Below are 11,372 nucleotides of genomic sequence, written 5' to 3' on the forward strand. Positions count from 1 at the left end.
TTTTGGTCAATGGTGTAACTTTACTAAGTACATTTACTCAAGTACTGTACTTAAGTACAATTTAGATACTTGTACTTTACTTGAGTACATTTAAACTTTTATGCTAGGCTACTTTGTATTTCTACTCCACTACAATTCAGAGGCAAATCATGTACTTTTACTCCACTACATTTATTTGTTACATTTAGTTACTTTACAGATTTGGATTAATGATGTGAAGTATAATCAAGTCTTAAATCAGACTTTAGTTCCACCTGGAGTAAATTCACAAGCTAGCTACCCTGCAGTATACAAAGTCATTAAAACTAGCTGCACCTTTACCAGCTTTGATAACACTTTAATGATCAATAATGATAAAACATATCATATATATTATTCTGAAATGGACCAATCTGCATCTGCACAATGACTACTTTTACTTTTGGTACTTTAAGTATATTTGGATGCTAATACTTTTGTACTTTTACTTGAGTAACATTTGAAATGCAGGACTTTTACTTGAAACAGAGTATTCCTACACTCTGGTACTTCTACTTTTACAACTTGATTTGACTTGTACAACATCTGAGTACTTCTTCCACCGCTGTAAATAGAATGGTTGTTTTACTTTGGAAGAACCCTCTCTCTTCCTGTATCATCTTGGTTAATGGTGGCTGGTTGACGCAGCACGTATGCGTGAAAGCTGTACGGTCGCCTTGTCGAGTCATCGCCAGAGAAGAGCAGAGAGCAGCGGAGCAGTCGTCCCATGGCTTGAAACCGGGGAATAACTGTGGACCACAGTGGATTTATTGTGCCACACGAGCCTAGAGGAGCGAAACGGCGTCGCAGGAGCGGACTATGTTGATACGGATGAGGATTGAGCATCTTTGAGTTGCCTTTCGGTCGCGGTTGCAGACCCGGACAGAGACAACACAGACAGAAATAAGTACCAGAGCCGCCGCGACACCACCGAGCGAACTTGGCTTCTCTTCCCGGTGGGAGGTGTCTGTCTGTCGGCTACGGCTCGCTGCACAAACCGCTTCTCGCCACGCTGTTCGGACCTTTCTTTAGAAGGACACGGTTGTAACTAAGTTATGTTTTTGTAAATAGCTTCTTTTTGGGCTTTTTTGACAACCAACTGTGGCTTTAATGTGACGCACTATACTGACATTAGTGCTGTGTCGGAGCGGACCCCCCTGCAGAGGAGTTCCAGGCTTTAAATCAAGTTTTCACCTTCATATTTCTCTGGTTCCCGGACAGACTTCACCAATGGAATAGGTAAAGGGACATTTTCAGTTGTATTATTATGGTTTATACACATCGTGACTGGCTGTTGCCTGTGTGTTTTAGCTGCAGAGCCTGGTTTCTGTAGTCCCTCACAGGCAGCAGTGAAGCCCGGTCTGCGGCTCAGTCTCCTGCACAGCTCGTGCTCCATTGGCTCGAGCTCTTTCAGTTAGTACAGTTAGTAACTTGCAGACATTATTTAAACCACTTTTTTTCTCTCACATTGAGAGATATTCAAAGTGAGCCTTTATTAAAAATCAGCTCCGTAACGACCCTCATGGCTTTGCCCGGGACTTTTAATTGCTCCTGTGCTCACTATAACAGGATGAACAGCTTTCTTTCATTACGTTTTAATTAGCCCACCATTACGAATAGACGACTTGTTGGCATGGACCTGTGATGCTTAACAAATCCATGATATTTTATTGATTTCATTGCTTTTAAATGCTAGCCATCTACTCTATCTGAAAAGGAATTGACAATGTTCTACCACCATTATGAGCCATATTTGAATGTTTATATGTGCATTATAATGTTGCAGAGAGCTTGTTAATAGACGAATCAGTAAAAATACAATTCAGTAAAAGTTTGTTATTATGCTTATACTCAAGGCCAATATGATGATCCATTATACAAGTAATTTAAATTCATATTTATATATTTTTTCTATACATATTCATTTTCACAAAACACTTTCTTTCAAGGACTACTCTGATTGGTAGAAGCAACACTCTGTATTAACTATAGGCTATACAGTATATTACCTGTCATGCGAACATTTTCATTATTTACCTCAATTTAATTTTTTATTACACACTTAACTTTAAAATTAGCATCTGTGTAAAATGTACCATCTCTGTTCTGTTTTCTGGCAGCCCTATGTCTGTACTCTGTAAAGAAGAACAACACCCCCTAGCTGTTGTGAAATCACTGTAAAACATCTTCGAAATAAGGGCCATGTGATCAAAACAAGAACAAGGCAGATGTTTTTCCAGCAGTACTAACGGGTTAAATACATGACTTCTCTTAACACCTACAGCATGGGTCATTAAATAAACAACTAAGTGGCATGATGTATACAGCTAGACATTAGAAATTCTTATTTAAAACAGGCAGAAACAAGCCTTGAGTGCTAATCCTTCAGCCAATTCCCCTAATTGAGGCAATATACAGTAGCCTGTGGGGCCAAATACATCCCTGGTGCCATGCATGTTCTCAAATAGGAAACCAGGGCTCATTTAAACTTGTGCAATTTAAAAGCCTGTCATTTTGTATGTGCTTTGCTATAAGGTGGTGATACGCCATGTATTTGTATTTATGTTTAAAGGCTTTTTTTGCAGTTTAAAGACACGCATATAGTCTGTGCAAAGTTGCTCGTGCAGTTTAAAACCCCAACATAGACAGATTTAATTATACGTAACTGAATGTCACTATTATTGTGCATATTTATTTGTGTCGGTAATACATGTTTAAAAAATGTTGTTTTAGACAGGAATTAATACACATTCAATAATGTCTCCATCATCCAAGCAGCTGCTGTTCCTCAGTGCCACTCTGATAACAGAGTTATCTTTAGGATGTTATGTAAGGCAAATTCAGTTAACTTGTTTCTTACCACTTACTCAGTGTTCTGTAATGCTATCTGCAGAGTAATATACTTATGCACTGTCCTCAGACATGCATCCAGGTTCTGTTTAGTAATGCTACCTCTGTCGCTCTTGATGCCCCCTCCCCTCTCATGCTTAGCTGCTGAATTGCCACCGAGTAACCTTGAGGTCAGCCCAGTGGTGGTGACTTTGGGCTAAATTTGGAGCGTGGAGCAATTAGACGCACACTCTGCTGCATCACTCCACTGCATTAACTTCACAGGGGCACTGTGGAGGGAAAGGTTGGTGGGATGTAGATCTCTTTAGATGGTGATAACGATTCCTCAACCCAAGTCACATTTTCATAATGAATCTGCAAACAAGAGTTTTTTCTTGACTCATCTAGTATTGCTACTTTGCCATCCGAATATGGGTGACATATCTGATTAGTGTTTGGATAAACTGACAGATTTGTCAACTGCAACTAAAAATCATGGCAGCATTTGGCTGATGTTCATTTCCCACCCTGCCTCCCCAGTCGCTCATACTGCTGATCTCTAGCCAATTGGTGATCAAATGTTACAGTATCTGGCAGCTTTTATATTCTACCAGCCAATTCGGAGGGAAACCAAGTATCATTTGGAAGTCCTTTCAAAGATTTTTGGGTCGGCCAATTAGTCAAGTGGAAGCAGATGTTGCCCTTTGTGATGTATGGTCAGATATATAAAGAAGATATAGTTTCATCTTACAGCTCACTCACTTCTCTCTTTTTATTTTCAGTGACAAGGGCCGAAGCAGATCAAGCTGGGCCAGGCTGGGCCAGGCTTACCTAGCCTTCTGTCTGGCCTCACCAGACGGGCCAGCGACTTCTACACTCCCATCCTCAACGATCTGTGGGAGCTTCAGCCTGTTCTGACAGACCCTTCAGCTGTAACAGATTGGATTCCAACCATATTTAGTTTTATCAGCCCTCTGAGGCCATAGTGGTCTGTTCTATCTCCAGTCCTTCCATGTCGTGGATGTCCCTCTCTGGATGTTGGAAACAGGATGGATTCGGGTGTTAATTTGACGGTTGTCACCTCATTGCAGTGCTTGCACCCCCCCTCCTTTGACTGGCTTTTGACTTTTCCCTCCCCAATCTCTAAGCGAAAGCCCCTGCCTCTCTCTCGTGGGGCTTCCCGGAGCCCTGTACAGGAGGACCTTCTTGGAACTGTAGGTTGTTTTGTTGAAACAGTTGACATTACAAAGAGGAAGCAGATTTACCCATCCCTTTTTCTTTTTTCCTGCGGTGTTATTTGAGGTTGGAGAGCTTTTCATTTGACAAAACAAGCTTGCTAGCAGAGATTTGTGCCTGCATACACACGGTGTACATAGGTTTAATTTATAAGTACAGAATTCTTCTTTTTTGTGGTCTTAGCCTCGGGGAGGAATGTCTGAAAGTAGCAGCAGTAAAGCGGTAATATGCATTACCCCGGCCTCCCCTCCTCCCTCAGCCTCTCCCTCTCCATCACCCCAGACCCCCAATAAGAATGTGAATGGCTCCGCCAGTTCAGACACGGACGTGGTGGAAAAGCTCAGTGTCCACCCTGAGGTCCAGCGGCGGCGCCACACCATGGATAGAGACTCCAAAATAGCCGAGCACCGCTTCTTCCGCCGGAGTGTCATCTGTGACTCCAATGTCACAGCTTTGGACCTGCCCAGCAAAGCAGCTGTGATACTCACCTCACCCCCAGACTGCCAAGGGCCTCCCACCTTTTTGCTTCCCCAAGCCCCTGGACATGGGCTGCGAGACGCTGAAGGAGATGAGCTCCCGAGAGGTGTGCAAAGCTCCATCCTGCATCCCGGCCTGGGGACTGGGGGGGCAGCTGCGGAGGGGCACATAGAAACTGCCGTGGAAGATTTAAGTAAAGGCGGGATTACAATTGCTGTTCCCACATGTAGTATTGAAAAAGAACGTAGTGCAGAAGGGGCCGTGAAAGAACCCAGCCCGGCATTATTGGATGTTACCGAAAAAACAGCCGACAAACAGCTTGACGTCACATTGAGGCCCAGAGGATGCGAGGAGACACAACGGGTAACAAAAGACGGAAAAGCGATAGAACATGTGGACGGGGGGAGTGTTAGCAGTCCGACAGAGGAGAAAGACAAGGAGACGGAGGAGGAGAGGGGGCTGGCCAAAGCACGGGCGGAGCAGAGGGAGGCCGAGAAACGAGTGCAGGAGGATATAGAGGAGGTGGAAACAAAAGCTGTGGGCACTTCTACAGACGGGCGCTTTTTAAAATTTGACATTGAGATTGGAAGAGGGTCCTTCAAGACTGTGTACAAGGGACTGGATACAGAGACTACTGTGGAAGTGGCATGGTGTGAACTCCAGGTGAGTCCAGTCTCATAAAACTATCACCTCTTCAGTCTCTGTGCTCTGTCTCCTTCTGTTTATCTGGCCAATGCTTTATAAATGTCTTACGTGGCTGTGGATCTCCATCAGGTTCTAATTTCCAGCCAAGTGCTGAATTTAGTTAATTTAATTATTTCTTCCATGTCCTATTTCACCTTGAGATTGTGAGGTTACTGATATGTCTAAGAACTTCCTGCTCACCCAGGTGTTTCCTGTAGAAGCGCTCTCAAAATGATTAAGACACTAGTGCAGATTACATCCAGGATAAAGCATTTCTTTGATGTTTTGATTTATGCTGCATTTTAGATAAAGTGTAACTATTTTGGATTAGCAACAGTGGGGCAAATGTTTTTACAGATGAATCTTCTCTATAATCTATTTATGTGTTTTTGAAAGCAGCGACAACAATGAAGTTCATGTTCTTTTGTCTAACTTTTGAGATGTTTTGAGACTTATTGCACATTTCCTCTGAGGTTGTGTGCCTTTAGTCATGTTGTGTGAATGCTATGTTACACTGACAAAGCAATAGCTGTCATATTTCTTCTCCAAAATGCTCCAACTATTAGAGATTTCATCTCTGGAAAACATTTGTTTAGTGGGAATGCTGATGCAGCATTCCAACTATCTGTTATGCTACGCACGAAATTCTTTATTATTCCGCCGGGTTATTTTGCGCCTCTTCTTCTCCCACATTCCACATCGCAGAAACTCCGTTCAAACATCAAAACGTTCAGCTCGGTCGGGAATCAATGGCTATTACTTTTCTCATTCATAACTTTCATAATTCCAGAGATACATCCCATAATTCATCAACTTTTTAACAGTGAAGTCAATGGAGAAACTCTTCAGACTGGAAAAATCTTCATGCGACTTCAACTGCTAACTGCTCCTTCATACTGTCACTCAGAAACCTCATTCCAACTTTAAAATGTTACACATCTTTCTGACATTATTCATCTTAAACAACTTTTAAATCTGATTCATACTTTTAGAAATATTAAACATTGTTCAGACTAGTGTTAATTTCGTTGACTAAAACTATGACGAAATATGTTCGTCAACGACCTTTTTTTCCATGACGAAAACGAGACTATGACGAGACGGCACCGACGGCAGTAAACAATAACTGCAACGATATCATCATGCAATATCGTTGACGAAAAGTGACGAGACAAAAATATAGTTTACTAAAAAAAAACTATGCCAAAATCTCTTTACTTTCGTTGACGAAAAATGAAGAGACGAAATATTATCAAAGATAACTTTACATTTCTGATAGTCAGTTTTTCTCCCAGCAGTTCCATTTCCGGTGCTGCGGCAGGGCAGCAGCTGTGTGTCTGTGCTGCGCGCGGCGGTACATTTGAATTACACCGGGCAGCGGCACACTGTGAACTGTCAGGAAGACTCGGGTCTAACTCATGGTCTAACTAACCTTATTTAACAGAAAATGAAATGGCAACAACAGGGCTTGGGAGCAGTGGTCGCACTCGCGTAAACCGAATACCCCCCCGTCAGCACGAGTGAGTGATAAATTGTGTACTCGACGGGTAATAATGGATTATGACGGAAATGTTACAATCCTGTCCGTCAAAATTACTGACAACGAAAAAGTCTAAAGCCACCACTGCTTGGGAGAAAGAAACTATGTGATATTTGGGCCCATTTTCGCTAAAATGAGGCGGAGAAGAAAAGCGAATGCATTGTTTCATCAGAAGGGATGCAATGTGGCCATAACACAGCTGGTAAAAACACCACAAACCTGAGCAGATACTCTCTGCAGAGCTGCATTCTTAATCATTCAACCTGTGTTTTTCATCAAATAAGGACAAGATATCATCTTATTTATTTATATATACTAAAATGACAAATTATTGGTTTTGGCTAGACTAGTTTGACTGAAATGTTCTATATAATTTGATGACTAAAAAAGACTCAACAATTTTATTTGACTAAAATATGACTAAAATGCTCAGACTTTTAGTCGACTAAAACTTGACTAAATAAAAACGGGATGAAGGTGACTAAATATGACTAAAACTAAAAAGGACATTTAACACAGGACTAAGACTAAAACTAAATAAAAAAATAGCTGACGAAATTAACACTAGTTCAGACCTAGGTAAAGAGGCCTTCTTCAGATTTTAACATTAGTGTGTATTGCGCAGCTCGTTAAGGTGTGTGATCTCAAAGCTAGAGTGGAGGACAGATTGAAATTAGCCTTCATATATTTTTTTAAACCTGCCATAATTCCCAAACCCTACATTCCTGAGACATAATGTGTCATGACAAACGTAGGAAAACATCTCGTAGCTTGAAAAATGATTGCAAAAGAATTAAACAAAATGCCTCTTGAGGGCATGAAGTGACAAAAACTTTCAACATGTCCCCATTAAAGCCAATTGTAAATTCAAGCTGATCTTTACTCACAGCATTAGCCGCACACCTTGAGTTAATCTGCCAAAAAGGCCACATTATTAACCCGAAAGAACACAAAAAGTACACTTCAGATGCTCAGAGTTCTTGAGATGCTTCATGCTTTGAAATTTCACCGATATCTGTTACGGTTCTTCAGCAAAACGTTCACATGTATGAGGTTTATCTCCCATTCAGAACAATGCAAATGCTCTCCTCTCACTGAATACTGCACATCACCATGGAAACCTTTGATCTCTGGACACGTCGTTAGCTCAAATATAAACACCTGTGTCATGGAACACGATGATGTCATAACTCCAACTGACATGCTCAGAGCAGCAGACTTCAGATAATGGTTAATGGTCCAGCCTTCAACATGTCTATGTGCCATTAGTGAGTTTTATCAAAAGCCGTTGCGTTGGCAACACAGTGCTCACTATGAAACACGGTTTTCTCACAACTTCAGTTCAAATGCTCGAAATGGCCCAAAACTTCACAGGTTTGGTAACGATGCAGCCATCAACACATCTAAGCATATTATGGGGTGTCATCAAATGCCGTTGCCAAGGCGACAGATCATTTGCTATCAAGTTAGTTCAAAGTTTGCAGTTAAAATATTCTGCTGCTTTTCCAAGCCTTTTCACTTTCTTTTCTTCTCTCATCACACATTCAAGACCCCAGCGTTCATGTATCATTTCAATCTAAATTCTTAGACTTTCTTCTTACACATTACATTTCAGCATAGCAATTCATCGTCAGCTTTTCAGCATAAAGCATTCCCACTAGCAATTTCTTCAGGAATTGCATTCTCTATATTGTGGTGAGATGCAGAAAGTTGGCCAAAGTATTTGGTTATTCTGATTTTGCATGGGTGACAGAAACCATGACTAACTAAGTTGATTTTTTGAGTATGTGAACGGATGCTGTGGTGCACCCGATAACGCCTACCACAAGTTGCATAAATGAGTATCGGATGATAAAAAATCAAGGCCATATAAGCGTGGGTTTGATTTGAGGTGACGGCTTGTCAAATGTAGATTGAATTCCGCATTATCTTAAAGGTCAGAGAAGTTAGCATACGACTAGAGACTTCCTCGCCGAAAAGCCCAGACTGCCTGAGAGATTCAGGGTACTGAAAGTAAATCAGCAACACATCTTGCATATTTCACCTACTTTGACTTCTGACACTACTATTCTCGCTGCTGTGGGGTAGTTTCAGTGTGGCTATAACCAGACTGGTTGCACTTCGCAGCTCCCTATCAGCTCTCAGTCTGTACAATACATACATCAAGGATAACAGAAAGACTGCATCTTGCACACAGTGTGAAACTTGAGACAGGATGGCACACCGTTCACCACAGGATGCTGTTGCTACATTACGGTGCACTGATGCAACTTCTGCAGCGAGTGTGTGTGAGAGACCGATCGAAAGTATGACATGTAGAGGAGTGTGATGTGAGTTGGCGTAGTTGGAGATGTAGAACAAGAGTCTCAGCTGGTCATGTGACATACAGGGCACTGACTGAGCCGAGTCTGCTTACCCTGATGTGACATGCTACAGCGTCACACAAACAAATGCAACTTTTTATCTATCTTTATAGGCTAATTTGTCTATTCATTATTTTTTGAAACGGCAGGTAGAGGGGATCAAATAATTAGCCACATGCTTGGGTAACCTAGGCTAGCTTTTGTGGTCTGCTTCATCTTTTCATCATACTGTAGTTAATTGAATAAGAACCAGAAAAGTCAAATGAGGTGAGACTTGTTTTCTGTGAAGATCTGCCCGTGTTTGTATTTCAGTGTGCGATTTTTTTTTTTCTCCTGCGAAACTGCGTGGTTGTTTTCCTGTCAACTCCATCACAAGATGCGTCTCGAGTTCTCTTGAATCCCAGAAGCTAAAATCAGCTTCGCCTGATACCCTGCGCTAAGGCAACGCTGGTTTGTTTAGCAGAAACCAAACAGCTAGCCTCTGTAGTGCTTTCTCCCTCTGTCACCCTCACACACGCCTCTCTCTTCGACTCTTGTTAGTCCAAAAGTGGAAACCTAGTGATTCTTGACAGCGTTGTGTCGAATTAATCAGGTGAAATACAGTTCATTGATCATCATTGATTTTGATGGAGATTTAAAAATCAATTGCCTTATAACATTTCTTACACAGTATGTAGTTTACTGTGCTCTGGATTACTGGAAAGACCAGCTCCATTAAACAATATATATGGCACTTGTTGTTATATAAAGGAGTTGAGGCCTGTGGTGTGTAGGCCATATGCATGCAGAGACAAGTACTTCTCTGCAGGGCCTGGCTGTAATCCTGTGTGTGTGTCTGTGTCAAAGATGACTGAGCAACTGCTGACATGTGGCAGAATGGTGGGAGTAATGTTACTTACGCACACGTACGCACACAGACACACACATTACAACCAATCACATTCACACACTGGGTGGGCAGGGAACTAGAGATCTGTGGGATCGGGGATCATCTGGAACTGGTCGGTTTTCTATGTGCAAATGTGTGTTTCTACGTATGTGTCTTTCCATCCCTTTGAGTCACTCTAATGTGTGCCTCAGAGATGTTCTTTGAGTCTTTACATTCTTATGCATCTGTTCCAAAGCAGGTTCACTTCTGTTTCTGGGAGAATCTGTAGATGGGCGGGACCAAAGGAGGAGGGAGATGGAACAGATAGTTTGCTGACGCTTTAGTGAAGAAATAAATTGATTGATGAATAGATAGAGGGAGCAGAGAGAAAGAGGAGGAAGGTCACTCAGTAGCTTATCTTTAAGGTGCCTTGTGGGGAAGAAAATGCTCTTGGAATGAGGAGAAATGGAAGTAGAAATGTTTAGGATCATTTAAAACTAACTTAAAGCAGCTTTGTTGTTAATGATTTGTGAAAGCCCTCAATCAGTGGAGCAAACAGTGAATGACTGTCAACAGGACTGCATGCGCTCCATTCAATGACGAGAAAGCTAGTAGAGTTAGGGCAGTACAAGGAGGTTCAAGAAGGGAGAATTAGGGCGGGAAAGGAGATCAATTCAGTTCTACTAAAGGGCAGGGATGGAGGGAGGAGGGGTAAAGGTCAAAGTGCAGCCCCCTTGTGTCCGAGGCGGTCAGTTGGAGCCTGTCCCGCTCTCACTTCTGATGGAGGGGGTGGAGTGAGACAGAGACGTAAACAGCAAAAGAGAGATTCAATGGAATTAATTTCTAAAAGTTTGTATTTTGAGAAGCTGGATGAAGGCAGTGGGAGTAGATCAGCTGAAGGACCTATAGGAAGAGGGCGGTGGTCGTGGAGGGAGTTCAGTGAGAGAAATGGGAAACATCGGGAGTAGGGAGGAAGGAAAAAGTGGGAGAGAAAAGACAAAGGAAATGAAAAAAGCAGGGGGAGGGAAAGGAGAAAGAAAACTGAGGACCAAAAGAAGAGGGACCCCGAGTCTGTGTTTGTGTGTGACCCCAGGCTCTTACCGGCGCACACAAAGGCCTTGAAATGTCTCTCAACAGCAACGCAAGGCGGATTAGCCCCTGCCTCAGACACACACACACACACACACACACACACACACACACACACACACACACATATATATATATATATATATATATATATATATATATATATATATATATATATATATATATATGAGCTCACACACACACTTTTGGGGCTTTGAGGCTCTCCTCCAATAGCGGTCATTGAATCTGTGCCTTAGGAGGAAACTGG

The 11,372-nt window shown here is 42.1% G+C and overlaps 1 protein-coding gene across 1 annotated transcript in view; it reads left to right on the forward strand.

Annotated features, from left to right (window-relative positions):
- Nucleotides 1-646: 646 nt before the first annotated feature.
- The window catches only part of wnk1b (WNK lysine deficient protein kinase 1b), a 90,748-nt gene continuing 80,022 nt past the window's right edge, over nucleotides 647-11,372 (forward strand). Inside the window, exons 1-2 of the mRNA XM_034112475.2 lie at nucleotides 647-1,257; nucleotides 3,630-5,223. Coding sequence (XP_033968366.1) covers nucleotides 4,279-5,223 — 945 coding nt within the window. The 5' untranslated portion in view covers nucleotides 647-1,257; nucleotides 3,630-4,278. The remainder of the gene's footprint in view (nucleotides 1,258-3,629; nucleotides 5,224-11,372) is intronic.

This window comes from Pseudochaenichthys georgianus, chromosome 23 (genome assembly GCF_902827115.2).
Source record: "Pseudochaenichthys georgianus chromosome 23, fPseGeo1.2, whole genome shotgun sequence".
NCBI classification, from domain to species: domain Eukaryota; kingdom Metazoa; phylum Chordata; class Actinopteri; order Perciformes; family Channichthyidae; genus Pseudochaenichthys; species Pseudochaenichthys georgianus.